This window comes from Embiotoca jacksoni, unplaced genomic scaffold (genome assembly GCF_022577435.1).
Source record: "Embiotoca jacksoni isolate LCO1_2020_lvr unplaced genomic scaffold, fEmbJac1.0.p SCAF_19, whole genome shotgun sequence".
NCBI lineage: Eukaryota > Metazoa > Chordata > Actinopteri > Embiotocidae > Embiotoca > Embiotoca jacksoni.
In genome coordinates, this window is record NW_027185329.1 from 1,915,834 (window position 1) to 1,939,300 (window position 23,467).

The following is a 23,467-nucleotide window of genomic DNA, read 5'->3' on the forward strand; positions in this document are numbered from 1 at the left end:
ATTACTGTGAATAATTAATATAACTCTACTTCTTTATACAGAACATTTACATTTTTGTAACAAACCTGTAAATGTTGAAGAATTATTCTATTTCATAGAACTTTACAAGAAACCAATAACGTTTTACACTTTATTTTTGGGCTGTAGCAATTTTGAAATCACCATATAAAGGCAACAGTATATTATCTGAAGTCATCACTGGGGTAAAGAGATCTGTGGATGCACAGCTGACATTTATAATCATGTTTATGTCAACTAACATTGAAGAAATCAGTTGCTAACGTACATCTGGCCGACAGAAACATTGGCTTTCATGACCTCTGGCTAGCTGATAAAACTCTGGTTTGGTCTCCACCACCTCCTACCAAAAAAAACCAAGCAAAAAACAAACAAACCAAAAAAAACAACAACCTTCAATAGGTTGTCAATGGTAGCTAGTTGTTAGCGTTGTCGCTAACCGCCGGGACGGCGTACAGTGAGATTATAAAGATGATAAAATGCTCTGTGCTGCAGTGTTTACTACTTTTTGTTTGATTTATGCAAGTGGAAGCAGTGCAGCGTCTTACTGCAAGAAAATGTTTGTATTTTTCGATTCAGGTTGCAGCAAAGCAGACAATCCAATATGTTTTGTTGTTTTTCTCCGTCACTGCGTCTGTTGTTTGTCTCGGCGCCGAACAGGAGGAGTAATCAACTGTTCCTCTCATCCTCCCCGTGATCCATAGTCATGGCAGCGCTGCACCGTGGATATCGTGTTAACTATTGATTAAAGAGACCAGAGAAATACAGAGCGATGGAGAGAGAGAGAGAGAGAGAGAGACATAGAAGAGGGAAAGGAACGGAGGGTTCGAATTACAGAGACTGAGAAATAGTGATGATTATTGTAGTATTTATATTAGTTGCCTGGAATTAAAAACCTCAAATATTTTTACTTCGAGGTTTTTTTTCAACTGGTCAAGATGAAAAAGAAGAAGAAAAAAAAAAAAAGCTTTCTTGCTGATAAATTCCTGTAGAGAAACACACTCATTCTCTGGCACCGTTTCTAAAAGCAATGAGTGTGTTTGCCTTCTCGCTGAATTATCCCCATTATGTGAAAGACAGCAAAAGTCACTCCAAAAAAAAAAAAAGGCAGCTAACTCACTCTCTGATGTCCAATCACATTACTGTCGTTGACACTCTCAGATCAAATGGAACCGGTGGCGTTTGCTTCTGTTGCCTAGAATCACTTCCACGGCGAGATGAGTGCTCGGCTTGTGTTTTGCGGTCAACTGGCCCAGATAGCGCCGTGTGCGTTGTTTCTACCGAGCTGCCCCACATTCACCCTCGCTCTTCATTCCCCCGAGTGACGAACACATCGACGACAACAGGAAAGTTAATGGAGGCGTAATGACACGGTGGGCAAACTGCATCCCCGACCGGTGGCCCAAATACGAGGAACGAGTGCTGTTTTCTGTTTCTTTTTTTTTTCATTTTGAGTGGTGCCGCGGAGTAGAAATGGTGGCATGTATGTTTGATGACTTACTCCAAAAGTAAAGCAGAAAGGCGGAGAATACGACTCCCAGTCATAAATTTACCAGGTGTGACTCTTGAGTCTGAGCGTCTGACTTTATGTCACAAAATCTAAAGTTTTAGCATTTCAAGCAAACTTCTCTTCCATTTGCAAAGCAGTTTGTCGAGGCAGTTGTTTTTATTATTATTTAATTTCCTACATGCGATCTCTTGAGAGGTGTATTTTTGAAGCCCAGCGATGAATCACCCAGATTTAAAACTGGTTTCTCTTTTATTGGAGACTTTTTTTTTGTTGTTGTTGTTGTCATTTGGTTTCATCACCGTTACCAAATGGCAGCGGTTGAAACCAGGTCAATCCGTCTGTCTGATCGGGATTGAATGCATTTTCATAGCGCTTTATGCCCTTGTTTTGGTAATATGAGAGTGAAGTCAGACAGTCGCACAAAATATAGATGCATATATATATTTTTTTTTTATTCACAAATCTCGGGGAGGGGGTTTACATTCATATGGAAACACAGTAACATACCGTACATGGTAATAGGTCTTTTTTCAGCCAATTTGTGGTTGCATCGCCAACAGGTTTGGTACAACATGCACTAAAGGAAACATCTGTCACACCTTTAATGCTCAGGAAAGATTCAGAGCAGGATCTTTTTTGAATCTGCTCATTTCAAAAGGAGTGCAAGCGCTGAGGGAGCACAGTGTCGTGTTACTGACGTATTCTAGATTAGGTTGTTTTTAAGCAGTCGTTTTTCATCACATACTGTACAAGTCAAAGAATATGACATCATGCTGACAATAATTTAGGAAATGTGCACAACACATGTTTAAACTCTGATTCTATGTGTGGGGTGGGGTGGGGTGGGGGGGGGGGGGTGACTCTTTCAACACACTGCAAACAGGACTAGGGGACCAGTGTGTCATACTCTGTTTAATGAAGCGCTGGCTGCTGAGTGAATTGCATGTTTTAGCAAATTAGTTTTGGAATCCACTGCCATTGCTATTTTTAAATAGCATTTTTAATTTGTCAGTGCGTCCAAACTTTGCAAATGCAAATTATGACTTTTTTTTTTCTTTTTAAAGCCAACGTTGATCGGTAGTCCAAAAAAAACCCCAATATATTTGGCTTGATTTAAGCCTAATCAATAGATATGTATAATACTGTAAATCTCGACAGTATCTTGGTCATTCATGATTGGTCCAACTCTTTACAACAAGTTGGGGTGATGTGAATCTTTGACTGAACTGAAAGCAAAAATGAACCCTGCTTTATACTCCACATTTAATATCACATAGAAAACCTCCAAGAGTTTACAATAAACAGGATTATGCAACATCGATATCCAAGTGCAATTCAATATTTTTTTTTTGGCACAGTTTCAGATATTAAGTGGTCACTCACTTCGTTGTGAACGCACGAGCTACCACAACAGGCCGAGTAAAACTGCATACGACTAGTTCACGAAGTAAGACAAGTAGCGGCAGGGCTGGGCGATGACGCAATGACGATAATTATCACAATATAGGATGAGATGTGACAAAACGATTCAGTTGCAAGGCATTTAGTATTCCCAGTCAAGTACTGGACATGTCTGAAAAGGACAGAAAGTAAAAGCATACGGAGGGAAATCAATCTCCTTCCATTGTAACTGTACATACACAGTGTAGTGCAGAGCAAATTATTCTTTCAAGTCACCAGTTTTATGTTTGCAATTTTATGGTCGAATCCAAGTCCACAAAGATGGAGGTTCGGGGTGGATGGAAGGGTCAAGAAAACATTCATCTTAACATGGGAGACCACTGTTTGTTTCACAACATTTATTATAGCAACCAAGCCCTGATCTTTCCCTCATACCTCACCAACCAGGTGGAAAGATATCGGTGTTATTTCTCCTGCCGCCAGCAGGGGCTCCTATGGATCGTATTTGGAAGGCAGGGAGAAACGACTCTGATGATAATTCAGATTGTAGGACTTGTTGGCTGTAATAAATGCAGAGGAGATAGTTTACCAAAGGCAGCTAATTATGGTCACAATAAATGTTGAAAACGACCAAAAATGGGTCACAAAGACAATCTTGATTTTGGTATCCAATTGTGGTCATTGAGCTACAATCAGTTTTGTATACCAATATTTGATGTATCTTGGAATACGTTATTAATTTTTTTTTTTTTTTTTTACACTTACTAGCCAAGGAGTTTTGGTGTTTACAGTCAGCTGGTCCTCACTTTAATGACATGGCGATGACTGATATCAGAGTTAACAGAAAATGGCATGTATTGTGATAAATATCATTTTCGCGTAATATCGTCATTTTATATTTTCGCCCAGCACTACGCACGAGTTAAAACAATTAGCTTCTCCTCATCCAATATCTTCTCTGTACAGTGCAGTCCACAGAGACACGTATCATCTAGAGGGTTAGCATGCATGGAGCTGGTGCGGACGAAGGAAACAGTCAAAGCAGGTCGCCCCGCAACTTGCAGATTCACAGTATTGAGGAGATGATGTCGAAGGGTTTTCATGGAGCGGTCTACAGTGTCGGTCCACTTTCATGTCCACTGCGGTCGTCGGGTCGGGTCAAACGGACCTCCGCTGGCCTTGCGCGTGTGCCCTGTTGACCATATCCTGGTACATCTTGGACCTGAGAAACCGCGGGTACGAGTCTTTCTCCATGAGGCTGTGGACTTTCGCTTGGATCTCGTTGAGGCTGGTCGGGGAGGGATCCGCCAGGCTCTGCTTGGTCTTCTCCCGGGTGCGGTAGTCAATGTTGACCTGGCGGGATGAGGACAGCGAAGAAGACGTCACATGTCAACGTAATTCCCGTGTTATTATTATTATTCAGATATAAATTACGGGTCAGTTTTGAACAACCCTCCTCTCCAAAAAAAGCTTCTGCAAGTTGGTAAAAAAATAAATATTTTCCCTTCCTGTCTTTCCGTTGTTTAATACTGCATAATTTTCGACAAGATGAAAAGCACCATAGCAGAGTCGACATTTGATAGAAGTTACAGTCAAACTGAGTGAAGATGAAGAGAACAAAATTGAAAATCTATTTGAAAGTTTGATGGAAGTTTGAACAGGGGTAGAGGTAGTTAGAGGTTGGTGGAGTTATAGAAATACATAATTTTCAAGTTTTTTTCCCTGTCCAGGATCTCTAAAGGCCATTTGAATTAAGACTCGTCTGTGAGGAACGAAAGCTGGAATTAGTAGTGTTGTTTTAAGGGCGAGGTCACGATGGGTCAACTTAGATACTGGCAACCTCGATTGGTTGTTTCTAGCCGTGATGTAGGAAGCACTTTTAACATCATACAAGTATTTTTTGGGGCAATTTTGCCTTCATCAGATAGGAGACGGGACACATGTGGAAAGAGAGCAGAGGAATAACATGCAGCAAGAAGGTCCAGCCAGCCGGAAGTCCAAAGAGGGACTCGGCCGCTGAGGGCTTTTTGCGGCCAAAGACCTCGACCACCGGATCACACAACTCAAGAGTACATTGATGTAACAAACCTTAACCGTGGGGGAAAATGCTCATGAGAATTATTCTACTGAGTCCATATCAATGTTTTGAAGAGGAGATAGTGGATTTTAATACTTCTTTCCATTGTGGGTATATCTGAAATGTAGTCCTAACCTTGTTTTGGTGTTTTGTCTCTATCAAAATACAGCTTTTACCTTTGAGTATGAAATTCATTCATGTTTTTAAGCCTTTCCATAGCCTCCAAGTCATCTACGGAAGAATTCATTCACCCCAGTTGCACCCGAACCCACCTCTCTCGGCGCCTTAACGTCAATGAACTCCTTAAAGATCTTGTTCGCTTTCGACACAAGCTTGGCCGAGCCCTTGATTTTTTTGTACTCCTCGCAGGCCATCCAAAACTCGATGTTTTCGTCGCTGAACTCTGACTTGAGAAATGTCCGGAAGGCAGCCAGCCCATCTGTAAAGAACCAATAAATCAGGAAGTAAAACGGAAGAGTTGTAACCAAACAAAAACACTTAAAGGCTTCAGCCCAGCTCCCATGTCAGTACGGCAGCAGAGAAACTCCCTCTTCTAGAGATGTTTTTTTTCCCTCCCTCATTTTGATGGAGTAGCTCGATCATGTGATTATTATACCCTTCCTGCTGTGTTGATATATTCCCAGTATGTGCACACTCTTGTGCAAGAGAGCGGGAAATGCTCTCAGGATTAGAACGCAAACAAAACCAGAGCAAAAACATACTCCCACGGCGAGATCTCTCCTCCGTCTTCCAGCAGTCGAGATAAGTGATCAATTAACCTGCTGCCGGCTGATGTTAACAGAGGAAGGGCATGTTTTTGTTTCGGGCCCCGTGTCACGGTGACATGTTATTTCCACCTTTTTCCTTTTTTTTGCCGTTTACCTTGTGAAGCTGGGCAGAGCAGAAAAGGCTGGTCCATTACTCACACAGAAACATACATTCCCATGATTGTACCGCAACGACATGCAAGGTTACACGGACACGAGGCAAAACAAGACACACATACACACACACAAACACTGGTCTGCTGTTTGAACGAGTCCTCAAATAACTTGTAGCACACGTGAAAAGCAAACATGACAGGGTTTTACAGTGTCTGCAATGTTGTGTCTGTATTAGTTGACGTTTAAAGGGGAAAAAAAAAGAGAAATAAAAAGAGCTTGCATTTAAAGTGGAATCAGGATTTGTGCAGGACTGAAAAACAATTATAATTTACAGGTGTCATTTCTAATCTAAACAGTCTGCTTTTATGGTATCTGTTCCAATCACTGGGATAATTGCTGCCTTCAAATCATAGACGGCATATAAAAGAGGACGTAGCTTCAAGGTCTGAGAAATGAGGCCAATGCGAAAGCGCCTTAAGCTGCAATACCACCGAGTGCCACTAGAGGTCGGCTCCAAAAAGCGTCCGGCTCCATAGACTCCCATTCAACTAGTCTCATCAAATTCTCAGTCAATAAAGTGTCTGTGTTGTTAGCTAAAGTCGCTCCTTCTTATTTGTTTTCTGCTGGTTTATCTGAAAATAATCCCGTCATTAATTAGAAAATAAGCTTCAAAAAGATGTGTTTTTGGCAACGCAAAAATGTCCTCGGCCTTATAGAAAATGTAGAGTTCCGACATCGTGAATGCCACAAGAGGGCGCCGTTCACACAGACTCCTCTCGTTTACACGGTAAACACGAGTCCATTTCTGTGCAGCATTTCTCGCAAACAATGTGTTATTTTAGCCCCGCTCTGCCGTTTATTCTGTCGTTTGCAGCTGTGTTTCTTCTTCCAGGTGTTTTGATAGCGTTCTTGTTAAAGTGCGCGTATTTCCCAGAAGAGAGACATCATTTTTCCAGCTGAAGCGTCTTGTGGTGGATTTTCTTGGAAACAGTTGTTGTCTCCGTGTGTCCTCGAGGGTCTGGCGAGTGTGGCGAGAGCACTTCTTACTCTGAATACATCTGCAGAGCCCATTTTGTAAATATCTCGCGTCTGTTAGTGCTTCGTTTGGTTTGTTGGTACGTTACAACCACGGAGTGCTGATTATCAGAAGCTACAAACAAAATGGTGACCGATCAGTAGAAAAAAAATAACAACAACAACAACATTGCGCTGGAGCTCTCAAAAACTTCATGGGGCTTGAGAGGACTTTTTAACAAAACCAGGACAAAGGTAGTTTTAATTCCCAGCAAACAGCCGAAAGGAAATTGGGGACTCGGCTTTTGTCAGCTTCGCTCCAAAGCTGTGGAACAAACTACCTGTTAGATATCAGGGAAGTGAGCTCAGTTAACACTTTTAAAAGAAAGCTCAAAACATATCTCTTTATATCAGCCTTTAATGACCTACTCTTGAAGCTCTCTTGCACTTTGAACTGCCGCGCCTTAAAAATGCATTTTTGCTTATTTTATATTTCAACTCTAGTGGTTTAATTTTATGCATTTTATCGGTTCTCAAGAATTTCATTTCTTTTCTGCATTTTTTAAATGTTCCTTTATATGTTTTTATGTGAAACACTGCTGTGAAGCAGTTTGAGCTGCATTTCTTGTATGAAAGGTGCCGTACTAATAAAGTATGTTATTATTATTATTAATTGCTGTGCAGTTGGAAAGGAGAAGGGCTAAGGGTCTTTCAGCTTGAGGGTTGGTTGTGGAGGTTGGACTAGGGGGCACGGTGGAAGAGCTAATCGACAGCAGGGGGTGATGACTCGGTAGGGCATTAAAAAAATGGCAGAGGGTGAAGTACAGGTGAAGAATCCAGAGCGGGTCATTCTGCAGGAAAACTCAAAGCGAGTACAGCGAGCAAACCTCTGAAGCACCTTGATGACCCGAGAGGAGGCCGCCCAGAGACTGCTGCTTAAATACATCACGGCAATTAAGAGCAGCTGGGTGTAATCAACGCAGGGCAGCTGGGGACAAAGCATTCGCTGCAGCCCTCCGTGACCACGTGGCGCTTCGGGAGCAGCCGGGAAATCTATTTGTTCTTTGAGGTGCTGACATTTTTAATGTGGAGACAAACTCAAATTCAATTCAATATGCTAAAAGGAAAAAAAAAAATCAGCTTCAAGGAGTGTTGTCGTACTAACGAGGCACGTAATAGCTCACAGAGTGCCCCCCCCTCTCCTCCACCCACACCCCCCAGCCAGGTGTAGTACACCTCCATCAAATTAAGTCTGGTGTCAATGCAATATCCTCCCAAGGGAACATCCAGTACTGTGTCCCTGTTGCTTTGCCATTACTTATGTAATGTAAATGTGTGTGAGTGTGTGTTTGTGTAGGACATGTTTTCGTAGACCTCTTCAATGTTTGGTCAATTCAAACAGGAAGCGCCGGTGTGTCACGCTCCCTCTCCATCTAGGGAGAGGTTTTGCTCTGTGACAAAACTTCCCCGAGGAACATTATAACCCTTAATGTTTGTGTGTCAGACCACCGTGTTGCATCATAACCTCGATTTGAGCAAAAACACAGCGCTCACGTAAGTGCGGCTTTCTTTCGTTTGAGGCTGGTTGTCTCTCGGCCATTCGTCAGCACAGAGTGATTAAATCGGAAATCAAGAAATGTGTCAAAGTTGGTTTTGCGAGCTAAAAAAGGAAGCTTCAGAATGCAACCCCATTATAATTGATTTAGTTTTTTTAATCATATTTTCCAAGCATATTGGAAACAGACTGGAATATTATTAAAACCTTCAAAGACCAGACACAAATCAAATCGCAAAAGATTTGGAATTAGACATTTTACTGACTAATTAAAGTCTCTTGGACCTAAAATAAACCATATAAACAGGATTTCTTGCATAAAATGGGACCAAAACAGAATTCACACCGAAAGTACTTGCCTTATTGTTTTAAACAAGAAAAGCATTTTTTTTTTCATGCACTAATTATCTACTGGTTCCAGCTTGTGTAATTTGACATTTTACAGACCGAATAATTTTGTCAATTATTTCAAAAATTATTTGGCAGATTAACTGATGATAAATTAAAATGATAGCTAGCTGCAGTCACAGATAAACTTGTTTCTTTTTGGGAACAGAGATATTCGTAGTGAGAGTGGGAAAGACCAAGTTGCATGCTCATCAAAATATTTGAGTGGTCAAAAGTCTTCAGTAAAAGTAGCTTAGTTTGAACGCGCTGTGATTTTAGCTCCTATTTCTCAACAGACTCGGATCAGTTTAGTCTCAGTTAACCACCGTGTCTTCGATCAATCAGCGAGAAAATGTAGTTTGTCTGTCTGGATCTGTTTGAAACTTTACTTCTATTCATCAGATATGCAGGAGCAACCTGACCTGCGGAGTACTCCAGGGAAGTTACCTCGGTCCCATTACTTTTTAGTCTGTGCATGCTGCTCCTCAGGCAACATAACATTGAATAAACAAAAAAAAGGGACAATTTCACTGCTAAATTAGAGGTGGCCTTGATTTTCTTGATGATTGCTGCTTCGTACCGTCGGGACTGTTCTCCCCCTTAAAAAACTGAAAATGTTCACTTACATTTGTGAGAGAGAAGATGATCAAACGATTCAGACCATCGAACAACCTCATCCGTTGACAGTCTGATGGAGAGAGAAAAAGCCAGAGGGGAAGTGCCTGAGAAGAGCTGCTAACCAACCGCTGTGCTTCCATGCATTTTTAACACGAGATGGTATTGTATGTATTATTGAAGGGCTGCCGGATTTAATGTCTGATTTATTTTGCTTCTCTTCCTCTCCAGCGCTGTAAAGTACTTAAAATATCCGGTTACATTTACAGAACGATGACAGGAGGAAAGGAGAGGAGAGGAGATGAAGACAGGAATAGCAACGGCTGACCTTTGTTAGCATTTTAATGCTATTCATGAAGCGGTGAAAACATGGTGAGATAACACTATCTCAGGGGTTAAAGAGATGCATTAACATTATTTTAGTCCTCCACCTCCGGAGACGGTATGCAGCTCGTTAAGACTATTTGTGAAACACATTAGCGTGAACATGAAAGCTAAATAACAATATATGTTAAACATTTGAAACAACTGCCACGAGTTTGCCCAAAGAAGTTTGTGACATGATGAGCGTTAGCGCCCCCTACTGGGTTACTTTGCATAGAGATGGTTGCACTGATTCAGAAATAAAAAAAATATATTTTTAGCCTTACGAAGCTATTTTCGACCAAATTATTTGAATAACTTACTTGGAAATTAAGGCATTAAAAAAAAGCGTCACGACTCAGCCCAGTGTCACAGCAGAGCGTGTAATACACACGCCTGTCCACTAAAGGACAAGGTGCGATAGCTAGTTGTGACAGTGACGTGTACGTAAATATGGGCACGTCACATCCAGAAGGATTCAAACTTATTTTTTTGTTTTTGTTCCTAACCTTAACCAAGTTGAGTTTAGTTTTCCAAAAAAACAGACATGTCTGCTGCAGCCTGGTCTAGGAGTGAGAATAACACGTTTTTGCTTTAGTGGACAAGCGTGTCTATTACACGCTTTGCCGTGATACCGGGTTGCACGACTGGTTTTTATTTGTGAGAAGTGTTTGTGACGTTACGACAGGACGTTTAGCAGCTTAGGTTTGCACCGCTGTTTGTAAAATGTCAAGGCAGCCTCTCAACAGGGGTAAATACAACTCCTTATTTCTTAAAGAAGGCAACTTTTCCTTCAAAAGTTTGACACATTTTTTGAATTAATTTCATAACATGGTTTCCAGACAGTGATTTCACACAACAGAAGGGTGAGTTTTCAAGTGTAGTTCCACAGGAACAAAGCAGGATGGTGCAGGGTTTCTGTTGGCAGACTTACTTCAGACACCTGGCCGTGGTCTCGTGGGCGGGAGGCAGGAACTCGGAGAAGTCATTGCAGGAGTCGGATTTGTTGGACAGGCAGCCTAGTCTGGTCTTCATGGTGCAGATCCTGCTGACGAAGCACACAAATGCTTTATGTTCTAAAACTTTTTGTGCGTATAAATCAAACATTACGACAAAGAAATGATACCTTCGATGCACACGGAGACAAAAATAGTTACTATTATCCATCCCGCTTCTAAGAGTCACGGTTGTGCTCAGTTAAAAGAAATAATAAAAAAAACAACCTGCTCAAAAAATATTGAAATAAAAAGTTCAACCCGGACTTTTTTAGCAGAACTGGGACCATCAGCAACAAACCTGTTTACAACGTGCATTGCTGCATTGAAATAGCATTTGTTGGTGCATTCAATGACTTCGAAGTTCATGCAAAACTTAAAATGCATTTCAACTGCGAGCTCAGCGCCGTGAAGAAGACTGCCGGCATATTTTTTTTATTTTGTTTTGCTGTTGTTAAGATGTCCGGTTGTATGTTTTGGCTTCGAGCGGTCGGGCTGCTCCTTTCGATGTTTAGACTATGAATACGTTCCTAAATGTTGAGCCCTGCTGAATAAACTGATCGCAAAGAAACAAGATGCAGAGAGATAAGAGCAGCTGTGACTGGACTGAATGTGGACGACAGGTGCATCTACATTATGCAAAAGAGCTGAGTCAGCACGGCACAGCACCCCGCTTCATTCAAAACGCCGCGTCGCGATAAGGTCTTTTGTTTTTTTTCGACTGTATCGTGCGGAGTTTAAGAAACGCTCCCTGCAAAACGTCGCGTGATCGCATCCGAGTTTTACGAGGAAAATAAAAACAAACGTCTCCTCGAATCTTTACCAGCATCATCCGACTTCCTGGAAACAGCTCGAACGATGGAGCGGAATTAAAAAGAAATCTATTCATCTGTTTATTTATTTGTTCATAACGTAGTCTGTGTTACGTTGATGCCCCGTAATTGTGACAGGAACATAAAGAGCCTCTGTGCTGCTGCTTCTCCAGAACGAAATGAAATAAACCATATCCCCGTTTGTCATCACGGTCTGTCCCGTCTCATTTGTACACTGCTGCTGTCACATCCTATCTGTCACCGCGCCGCCTCTGGGACACACGGCTCGCGCCAGATGGGGCACGGCTATAAAGACGCTCCATCAAAGGCCAAACATTTCTTTAAAAGTAGGTCTGTTCTGCAGAAAGAAACAAAAGAATGGAAGCAATTGAATTAAATAGACAAACAGTCTTAAAAGAATTCAGGCGTTTTAAGTAAAAAAAAAAAAAGAAGAAATAAAGGCCTTTCACGATTCCTTTTTTGTTTTTAGCATCATTTGACATTTTGGGAGGCGTCATGGCAACAGCGAGTTAGCTTAGCTTAGCACAGAGACTGGAAACAGATAGCTTGGTTTTGTACAAAGAGGGGGGAACAAAATATCTGCCGACCAACACATTTATTGTTAACTTAAATAACCACCTCTGATCTGTTTCACCCAAATTAACAAATTAGTTAAGAGATTATTCATCGTTTGCTGCCTGATTTTTGTGCAAAGCTAAACAAACTCGCAGGTTTCTGTATCTTCATGTTCATCATTTCGACGTTACAGGTATCAATTCTCTCATCTAATCTCCGATGACACAAAACAGACCCAAAGATTAAAAAAAAATAAAAAAAAATGACATCTTACTTTGTGGCAATGCTGCATTTTTCTTGACAAAAAAAAAAAACACTTCCCAAGATCTCTATAATCCAGTTTGACTGAATATGAATCTTTGAATGTGAGTTAACAGGAGTATTGAGTTTGTGTGGTTCGGAGTATAAAGTGGTTGTGTGTGTGTCAGTAGGCCACTCAAACATCACAAGAGCCTTTGAGTCACTACAACACAGCAGATGATGATCAGAAGCGTGCAAACGTATTACAGAAATGTTCACAGGACTGTTGACGGCCCGTTGGACGGCCCGTTGGACGGCCCGTGTGACTTCTTGGGGTAACTCATCAATGGAAAACAAAACACCCCAAAAAAGCCACTATTTTTTTTCTTGTTGTGTATTTCCTTTCTCTCTCTGTTCGTTGGAGATTGTTTTGATGCTCGGACCTTGAATTGGGAACATTGCGTGAAATGTGCTTTTCATTAGCCCGCCAAAAAGCCATTTGCTGGAATTAATAAGGCTTCATCCACCATGTGAATACCAAGGCTCTTTTAAAATGTCACTTTGTGTCCTCCATCTACTTCTGACTTCGCGTTTCGAGGTAATACATATTAGCATGTGCTTTTTTTTGTTTGTTTGTTTGTTTTTCGCCCTGGACTAATGTATCAGCTTTCTGTTAATGAAAATTGTTTGGCAGTCGGCTTTGCTGTCAAGTGTGACGGATAAATCAGCGAAGTAAATGTGTTTTCAGAGGGAGAGAACATGAGTTTATCAACCAAAACTGTCACATCCTCGCCTTGAGAAATATTTGTTTGGGTTTCAGTGAAGAGTTAATAGTTTGCATGGCTCTTTAAAAAGCTTTTTTAAACAAAAAATGTATTTATATATTTTTCCTCCTCCTCCTCCACCAGGAATAAACCTCAAAAGGGCCGCCTGTGCAGCTCGTTTCAGATGATGTAGACGTGTGACGCAGCCTGCCCCAGAAACACCCATGTTATGTATCAGATGTTATATATATATATATAAAGCAGATGCAGTCGACCATGAGGGTAGTTTCATCTGTGTGAGTCATAATCTTGAGGTGCAGTTCATTTGTTAATGAAAAGTTATTTTCTGAAAGCCCTGCAGGCCGGGATATTTTAAGAGCCGACTGTGTGTATACACATCCAGTTCACTGAAGTTCACGGGTGAGGGATGAAGAGTGTTGTTAGGATGACTTTCTGACAGCAGGAACACCAACAACACAAAGCACTTACTCTCTTGCTTCACTCTGGACACGGTATGTTTTTTTTTAATTTTTAGTCTCCTTTATAGTCGGACTCCTAAAACGAACAGAGGTCGAGGAATCGTGTTTTTTTTGGGGGACATTTCAGCAGTCTTGATTCCACATGTTGTAGATAATCTACAAATATAAATATCATTCGAACTTTAAAAAAAATAAAAAAATCTCAATTTATTTATTGGCAGTTCTGGAGCCTTTTTTGATCGTATCATAAAATCTTCCCCAACAGATGACGCGAAGTCTTTAGAGGAAAGAATTTTGATGACAAATGAGCGCCTCCATCTCAAGACTGAACAGAAGCTTCAGAAATGGATCTTTAGTCAAACAGGACTGATCCTCTGAGGACCATGAATATCTGTACATCACATAGTCTATTAAAAAACATTTTAATAGACTATTTTCTGGTCTGGACTGAAGTGATTTGGTACCCAGACCAAATTTTCAGCATCACAAAATAGATTTTTTTTTCCCTCGTTTCCTCGATTGTTGAGATCAACTTCCGCTTCTTTTAAATCGAAGCGTGATGCATTTCTGTTTGCTACTGACTTTTATTAAATTAAATGTGGGACTTTATTTGTATCTTGCAATGCACTATAACTCATTTTCAATTCTCTGTTTGATCTATTTTCTTTTATTTCTTTGATATCGTAATGTATATTAGCGTCTTCTGTAAAGCACATGGAATATCCTTGATGCTAGAAATTGTGCGCAAATAAAGGCTGAGCTCGACTTGCATGACATTTTGCTCTTTGAACTGCTCGTCATGCAAAACATAGCCATCCTGCAGACATCCGTCCATTCATGAGTGACGACACGTTAAAAAAAAACCTCAATGTTATTTCGTGCAGATTGCTAAATGCATCAATAGTCTGCAACTTCATGTAAACACATCTGCTCGTGGATTCATATTTGGCACGAACACGGGGACGGCTACGATATTCTGGCACTTAGACAGCAGCTTTAACGCATCGGCACTTGAAATGGAAACTAGCCATCAGCTTTTTTTACGCGCGGCAGCGTGTGTCGTTTTTCAGCAGGCGAAGGCCACGAAGTGAAGTTGATGAGATGAGACGTGGACGTATTGATGAGCCCGCCGCGCGCCAAACTGTCAATAACACGATAACGGGTTCTCTCCCTCCCGCTATTATACCCCCCTCCCCCTCACCCCCCGACCCCTTGCCTCTCGCCTCCTCGGCTTTGACAAGTCCGCTTCCACCCCGCCCCCCCCCTCCCCCCACGCCTCTCGTGCGCTACCTACTTCGTCTGCAGTATGCTGCAGACACGTGCCGCCGCTGAGCTATTTATAAAAATCCCTGACAAATCCATGTAGTCAGGAGGAAGCAGTGCATGTTCTATTCAGCCATGCAGCAAGGCCGGCTCCTGGAGGAAAGAGGCTAAAAACAGCAACGGCGCTCTTAAAGTCTCAGATACACACACAGAGTACGCCTCGTGAATCTGAAAGTATACGAGCAACATCCGACCGAGACACCCCCCCCCCCCCCCTTCCACCCCACCCGCCCCCCGCCCCCCTGTATCTGAGATGCCTGGTGGGGTTGGCGGATTAAGAAGTCAAAAATCTAGATCATGGAAGTTGCGTCTCTGTGTGTGTGCGGGTGTGAATATCTTCTTTGATGTTACCTAACTTGGTGCAATGCAGGTTTTTAAAGATGTCTCTCCGTGTCCTCATTTGTGGATGCTGACAAGAGACACCCTGCGGTTCTATACAGTAGATGTGTGTATTATTAGCTGCGGACGGGTTATGAAAGAAGTTCTGTATGATAATAAATGGGTTAGATTAAATTCAAATGAATTTACTCTGCAGAAGCTGCGGCTTAAAAATAGCATTTTACAGGTAAAAAAAAAAAAAAGACGTTTTCTCGGTGGACAGCAAACGACTGAATGATTGATACTGTACTGATGTGGACGCGGCATCGCCCCGTATGCATGGATGCTCGGGTGCATGCATCCACGGTGACGTTGGTGTTAAAGGCAGACGAGCGCTTGTGAGTCACTTCCTGCAAAGATTATAAGAAGATGATCTTAAGTGCAGGCCGCGTCGAGAGTTAAAAATAGCAGCTCGTCAAGTTAAAGGTTTCCGACGTCGTTGGCTGCGGCCAAAAATAACAGGTCGCACTCTGGCACCTACCAAATAGCGCATTTATTGTGCGCTCTATTGTGTTGCGCCAGTAAACAAAACAATGATTGTGCAGTGTACAGAACAGCTGGTACCGGTGGTTTTAGTACTGGTACAGCTCGTACTACCGCTAACGCCAACTCAACTAATTAAAAGAAACAAACTAATCAAATTAGTAAATATAGAAATAAAACAAATCTACGAGCAACCAAAACTAGTTTGTTGTAAATGGAAAAAAAAAACAGATACAGATCGTTCAACGATGATGATTTTTGTTAGTAAAATAGGTCATTGCGATTGTTTACAGGAAAAGAATTTAGGAAACAGTGTTGCTTAGTGTAAATAAACCAAATTTGTTTTACCTCTCGCTAAGTATAGACTTGTTATACAGTAAATCTTGCGGTTTTATTTCATACTTTTGAGTTCGGACGGTCTTGTTTGCCGTTTTCATTTTAGATGCTTTTATTTTGAAAGGAGCTCACTTGGATCCAGTCGCGCAAAGCGGAGATGAAAACTTTATGAAACGGTAAAAGGAAGGAAGAAAGATAATTGTTTTAAGATGTTAGCACCCAAGAAGAGGTATGAGGTCAGTCGTAATAACACCGTTGCCCCGGCAACAGCAATGTGGACGGCGTCTAGAAGCCACGGACGCTGACGATTGCGCAAGCTAACAGGTGGGCAACGTAAGAAGAAGCAATTGATATCTTTTGTTGTTTTGTGTGTTTGCGTCAACTCTTAGACTAGTTTGGATTTTTAAATAAAAACTAAAACATCAGTTCAAGTGCCAATGAGTCCATCTTTCGGAGGGGTACGCCACACTACACTTATTATTTTTCTCGCTTTTGCTATTAATCGTCTCTGCAAATATGCACCCCCCCCCCCATTTTTTCCCCAAACTATTCCTTTAAGTTTAATTTCAAGGCATTTTACTTTTTCCTCTCTCTTAAATACGTCCACTCTGACATCTCAACATTCACAGGATCACTGGACCTTTTTCTCCCTGCAGCCCAGCGGAGCCACACAAGTAAACTGTCTTTCACACATCCATTAATTAATGAATCAATGAGCTTGTTAATTAACTCTCTCAGTCACTGGAGCCTCACTGCTGCTCCACTTCCACTTTTTCACACACACACTGAAACCGAGTGATTTGCTTGTCTTATCTGTGCAGAACCTCTCAGCTGTGTCGGGTGCTTTGCATCGATGACACTGTGCAGCCTTGTTGTGTAGACTTATTGTTCTTCAGGGAACAAAGGGTCAAAAATATTTAAACAAATGCGAGCGAAGGAATCATCCTGCATTTTTTTTTTCTAAATCTAAATAAAAAAAAATAAAAAAAATCACACTACTTGCAGACAGAAGAACATATGTGGAAGGTGGTGGTGTTACGGTACATATAGATAAAAAGGATTAGTGTTTTATATTCACAAAAAGGTGATAGTAAAAGAGAAATTTTGCTCATTAGATGCCAACGATGATAACAGCTGAAGTCTCGGCAACAAAAGAAGCGAGCGACAGACGTGAATGTTCAAATCCCCCAAAGTACTGGAAACCTGTCAAGTTTAGGTGTGACTGCTGCCAAATGGTTCAAGAAGAAATGAAATTCATTGACTGGCTTTTACTTTTCATTCATTTTCAATCGTTTTGTGTGTGTGTGTGTGTGTGTGTGTGTGTGTGTGTGTGTGTGTGTGTTGTTGTTGTTGTTTTCAGGCTAATTAAAATGCACCGTGACTCAGATGTCAAGTTATCAAGGGGTGAGTGAACAGCAGATTAGTTCTGGCGTCGGTCCGCGGACGTCCTTTTCCTCTCCGCTGCCAAGCTGTCAGATTTGGGGACCTGACTCATAAGAGCACACAACTGCAGGCCTGGCACTTTTGTGTGTTTGCTTGTGTGTGTTTGCTTGTGTGTGTTGTGTGTGTGTGTGTGTGTGTGTGTGTGTGTGTCAGTGTGTCAGACCATATGACATGTTGCCACCTATAGCAGCAACAGAAGGAGAACTCGTAGCCTAGATCTTGTGTTTATTTTTGGTCCCTGGGAGATGTGTGAGCTCGGCGGGTCTCGGGCAGGTCTCAGGACAGGACGATCCTCGACACACACACACACACACACACACACACACACACACACACACACACACACACACACACACACACACACACTCTGCCCCTCAGATCCGCTGCAGCTACAAACACTGGCCATGTTGTGTCTTATCTAATAAAAAGCCCCAAAAAGTGATCATGAAAGTTTGAGGAGCCTTTTCTTTTTTTTTTTCTTTTTTACTTATTATGAGATCATTTTTAATAGCATTATCTGATTTACGTGTTATTTTTGTTGCATTTTTCCATTGCCAGAGGACTTTGGTCACTGCTATTAACAGTAAACAAGAGTCCTGTTTTGTCAAGGGCATCTCAGAACAGGCTTCTGGGAATTCACAGTGTGGAAAAAAAAATGATGAGGAAAGACCAGAGGTCGCATAAAAACGATGCAATGAGACAAAGGCGCATTTGTAAACTTAAGTTTGGTAACTACCATCGGGTTGTAAATAGTTCAGATTCTTCAGATTTACATTGATTGATCTTTTTTTTATTATCATTCATACAGAACCTTGTAAAGTCTATTTTGCTGACAGGGCTGTAAACTCAACCGTTGAATATCTTTTAGTGTTTTCTCGTAAAAACTGCAATACCAACACAAAAAGGGTTTTTTACCGTCGTGTGCAATAGTTGCTGCATGTCTGGCTGTTCGGACATTTTTCACAACCTTGCTGATCTGGTAAAAATCAGCAAAATGTGTCTTCTGTGCCAAATTACAACACTCGTTTTTTCATGGCGCTCAACATAGTAAAAATACTTACAAAATAACTTTACAACATCGTCCAAAGGAAAGCAAAAATTTAACAATTCCCACAAAGAATAACGACCTTTTAACAGGAAGAAACCTTCGACAGAATCTGGCTCAGAGGTGGGCGGAGCTTCTGGGAGAGCAGAGAGAGAAAAGAACAGCATAGTGATCCAAGACGACGAACTGTTACTGTTATCCGTCCTCTGTTGTCCCTCGAAATTACTTGATTAAAATGTATAGATTTTTTTTAAAAGTTAATTTCCAAAGCGATTGATTTTTCTACTTTGAAACTTAAAAAAAAAAAAAAAATATATATATATATATACACAAGTAACGAGCCCAGAGATCATTTCGAAAAGAGAGATTTAAAACTCTGTAGTGAATCATGTTCCCTTCGTATGAATCATCTTCCATCACTGTTCCTCGGTCCTCTGAAGCCTCTTGTGAGGACACCTGAGCTCATTTCTCACTTCAGGAGTCAACCTGGGATGAAACTACCCGGGGGGGGGAGGGGGAGGGGAGGGGGCTTTACAGCACATAATGCCCTGATACTATTTTCATCTCCACTCTGCTCGGGAAAGGTACACTCACATACGCTTAGATTAATGTCGCTCCCCTGCCACGCCGACCCTCCTCTATCTGTACGTATCGCCGTAATCTGTGTCCAGTTCGCCGACTCCAGCAGATTATGATTTAATCTCCAAAAGAATACGAGGGCAGGCAGAACATTATCTGTCGCCGCGGCTCGTTTGGCCACCTGAAAGAGATTTTCCCGCTCTGTTCGTTTGGATTAACGTTACCGTCCTGCTTCGAGGTGCTCTGCGGTCGCCACTCTTTTGTGACAAAAACACCTTTGCAACTTTATTGGCTGCAATTAAAATATTTATCAAACCTCAAATAACGATATAAACAACACGGTTCATAATGCTTATTTTATTCATTAATATACTGTAATAAATTGGTTTCTGATCAGTGAACCCTGACTGAAAGACACCAGGATTAATTCATTTTAAACTGTTAGCCTGGTCTGGAGCAGTCGGCTGGTTGAACAGAATAAATCTCCATGGCAACGTACATGACACTTCTTCCATGAAACCGAATTTAAGCCTTAATTCAGACGAGATAACTGGAAAATCCCGATGCAATCTCTAAACCTGGTCAGTTAAGAGCCAGTAAGTACTTGGGACTCATTATTTAAGTAATCCTTTATAGGTATCTATGAAAAAAGCGCATATTTTTTTGTTTGTTTTTTTGCTAATTAAAATTAAATGATGTCTACTCATTAAGTATCATCACTAATATGCACAAATGTGATTAACTAAGCCAAACTACTGCACGGCATCATGTTGTTTTTGCAAACTGCATTCATTTATTTCTGTTAGAGCGTCAGGAAAAATATTTAATACTTTATAATTTGTCTTCAGAACCGTGCAGCTCATTTATCTGGAGCCTGCTGCCACCGCAAAGTTATGTCAGTCGCAAATGCGTCTTAATGATGAGATAAAAAAATAAATTAAAAAAAAGTCAATAGATAAAGCAGCTCCAATGATTGTTGGCCACCGGGGGGCGTATTATGGATTCATCTAATTTGGTAAGGTTTACGCGTCAGCGGCCGAATTTGACTGCAGGGTCAAAAAGAGTGATGATTCTCTGGAGCTTTGTCACTACAGACGGGGATTCGATCCGCTGTTTATGAAACAAATATATTAGCTTTATCTTTCATGTCCCTTAAATAACCATAACAAGTCTGCACAGAAAGTGGTAAACCCGATCAGTTACACGGGCTCACAGTATGGCAAGACTTTAGAAACTCTTCTCGCAGTATCTTCTGAATAATCTGTTCCACATCTCTGCTTTCACTTCAGACACTTCTCAAGGGCGAAGCGCCTGCAGCCCTCGTCTCTCCGCTGCCACTCACCTCCGACGGGGGGGGGGGGGGGGGGGGGGGGGGGGGGGGGGGGCGAGCCCGGATTCCCAATCTTTGGCCGAGTACTTGACTCAGAGTTATGTCAGATTATACTCAAGTAAATCTGCCTGTCACTGGCCGCTCTATTAAAAGCACGCGCGTGTTCGGGATGATAAGGGCATACTTGCACTCGCATTAGCTTCTGGAGCACTTTTTTTTTCTTTTTTCTTTATGCTCGGTGATAAAATTAGAGCTTGTCACGTACTGTAGGCTAAATACGAACATGATGAGAAGTGACTGCGCTGAATGGGCTTTTGTATTGTCCTGTTTAGATTTCTTGTTTGGGGGATGTTAGTTTGAGGACGGTCAGAGTTCATTACCGGCAAATTATTATTTTGGGTTTTGACAAACTACGTGCAAGGGGTGAGAGGCGGGGGTGGGGGTGGGGGTGAGGGGCGACGACCCTGGGAGTAATCTGTTGTTTCTGTGGCTGAATGACGTCAAAGTGGTTGCCGAGCTCTTTTGTAAACGAAATGAATATTTGCAGCGGATTAATGCAATGCAACCAGTCCCCCCCCACCCCTCCACCCCCCTCTCTCACCGTGTGGAACCAAAACCCTGTGAAGAAATGTGTACAGTACTTTTTTTCTTTTTCACTTGGGGCCTGTTGGCCGAGGTGCACCGAGCGTTTTTTTTTTGTTGTTGTTTTGTTTTGTTCATCTTAGCTTTCAGTGATTCAAAACTGTGTGCATGTCTCTTATCGCTCACCCCGCCTTTAGCCATTTATGTAATCAGTTCGTTCCGGGGATTTATTTGGAATTGCAGAAAGCGGCTTCACTCCGGGGCCCGTCAGTGTGTGTCTACTAAAAAGCATTTCTCGTCAGTGGGATTTAAAACTGTGTTGTCGTACAAATGTAACAACCGCACACGGGATGGTGTTGCTGAGCTTGGGAGGTGGCACTTGCTCGCTTTACCCGAACGCCCGCATGTGGTGACAATTGTGCGCTCTTGTGTTTGCCACATGCCTCGTTTTGTAAAGGCTCAAAAACTTATTTTTTTTTAATTTATTTTTTTATCGCTAACCTGTAGTGGCATTTCACTACAAAGATAGTTTTGGTTTTGTTACCTAGATTTTCAGATATCAACAACCATCCTCTACATTTAAAAAAAACAAATGAACAGCAAACGTGTCTGTTCAGAATTTTGGATGATTTTCAAACCGGCATCACAACAGTTTTCTATCAAATGAAAGAATCCAATGACGACAGAACTGATAGCATACTATGCAGATTACAAACATTTATATAAATATATAATGTATTCATGTGAAGGCAACAACAATTACTCTGGCCACTGGATGCAAACGATTATGTATTTTATTCCCCTCTTTCAAAGTTCCCCCCCCCCCTGAGTTAACAGCTGGGATGTAGGCTGACAAACACGAGGGAGGGAGCAGAGAGGAGGACACGCTACAAAAAAAAAGTCCCCAGCTGGAATCGAACCGGGAACATTGCGTAATGTTCCTTTTGACCACTTGCGCACAGGGACACTCCTGGTTAACAACACAACTAGTTTACACACTGTAAAATGTGTCTGCGCAAAATATTCACATCACATTCACTGTCAGAGGCCGGCTTGCTTAGCTTAGCTTAGCTCAAAGACTGAAAGCAGAGGGAAACAGCTAGCCTAGCCCCATCCGAGGCTAAGCGCAAAGCTGACCTCCCTGGTTGTATAGTGGAGCATCGTATTTATCAATGCATGCAGGTAAACAAGAAGTGGCTTTGATCTCTTCAAGTGACACTTGTCTGAAAAAATGTCACATTATTCCTTCTGCACACGGTTGGAGAAAAACAACAACAACAAATAAACCCACAAAATTTCTCAACCACAACAAACAGGTGGTATAATAAAATTCATCCAACGATTTTCGTTTGAGGAGTTTCCTTGATGATGATGATGATGATGGTGATAAATGAGAGAAGGAAAAAAAAAGTGTTTTGTTTTGAGTGAACTGACCCTTTAAGTATCACCGGTCAGCGGTGGACAAGGATAGGGCACGGAGGATTACGAAGGGGAGAGTAATCACACGTGTAATGGGAGGGTTTTGGATGCAGGTCTCACTGAGGGCAGCACTCGTGTGGGCTTCAAAGCTCTCCACTCCGCCTCCGATAGCTCTGATGAGTGACATTTAGTGGGCTGAAAAAAAAGCTGCCAGCATCAAGGGAAGTGAAGGGAAGGGGGAAGGTGTGAACAGATTTCCAATAAGAGCTCGCAGGAAACGGCACTCAAAGCATTGGTGAATAAGCAAACACTGAGAGGGAAGAAAGGTGGACACGCAGTGGATGCAAACACCCACGGAATCAGCGAAGGATGGCAGGTAGGGAGTTTCGCTGCTCGTTTCCAACATCAGCCGCAAAAGATGAGAAAATGACTCCATCAGCTCTTTGTTTTTCCCTCTCATTTAATCCTGCATTCAAAGCTACACATACTAATCAGGAGCTGGGAGGCATTAAAGAACAAACAAAGACCCGCATGATGCTGAGAGCTCAGTGTCCACAGCAGAATTACATAACACTCTGTCATCCAATAAATGAATATGGATCCTTTACCTTGAGTCCGGTGTGTGCGAGAGAGCAGCTGGACTCTTTCTCCCCTTCTGTTTTTTTTTGGTGGGGGTTTAAAAAAAAAATAAAAAAAATCACTACCTATCCCCAACGTGCGTTTTTTGTTTGGTTTTTTTTTTGGTCTTTTTTTTGTGCAGAACGCAGCCTCCGTCTAACCCAATGCTGGTATGTATTTGTATGGAATTGCACAGCTCGAGACTGGAGATATCCAGTGTTTCTGATGCCAGCGAGTGGGA

At 41.8% G+C, this 23,467-nt stretch overlaps 1 protein-coding gene across 1 annotated transcript; it reads right to left on the bottom strand.

Moving 5' to 3' along the window:
- Positions 1-1,955: 1,955 nt before the first annotated feature.
- LOC138200385 (regulator of G-protein signaling 8-like) lies at positions 1,956-23,467 on the bottom strand. The gene is made up of 5 exons (XM_069152989.1): positions 23,217-23,467; positions 10,759-10,869; positions 9,473-9,534; positions 5,279-5,445; positions 1,956-4,282 (listed from the first exon to the last, which is right to left on the bottom strand). Exons 2-5 carry the CDS (start codon positions 10,857-10,859, stop codon positions 4,088-4,090), a joined length of 525 nt encoding a protein of 174 aa, XP_069009090.1. The 5' UTR covers positions 10,860-10,869; positions 23,217-23,467; the 3' UTR covers positions 1,956-4,087.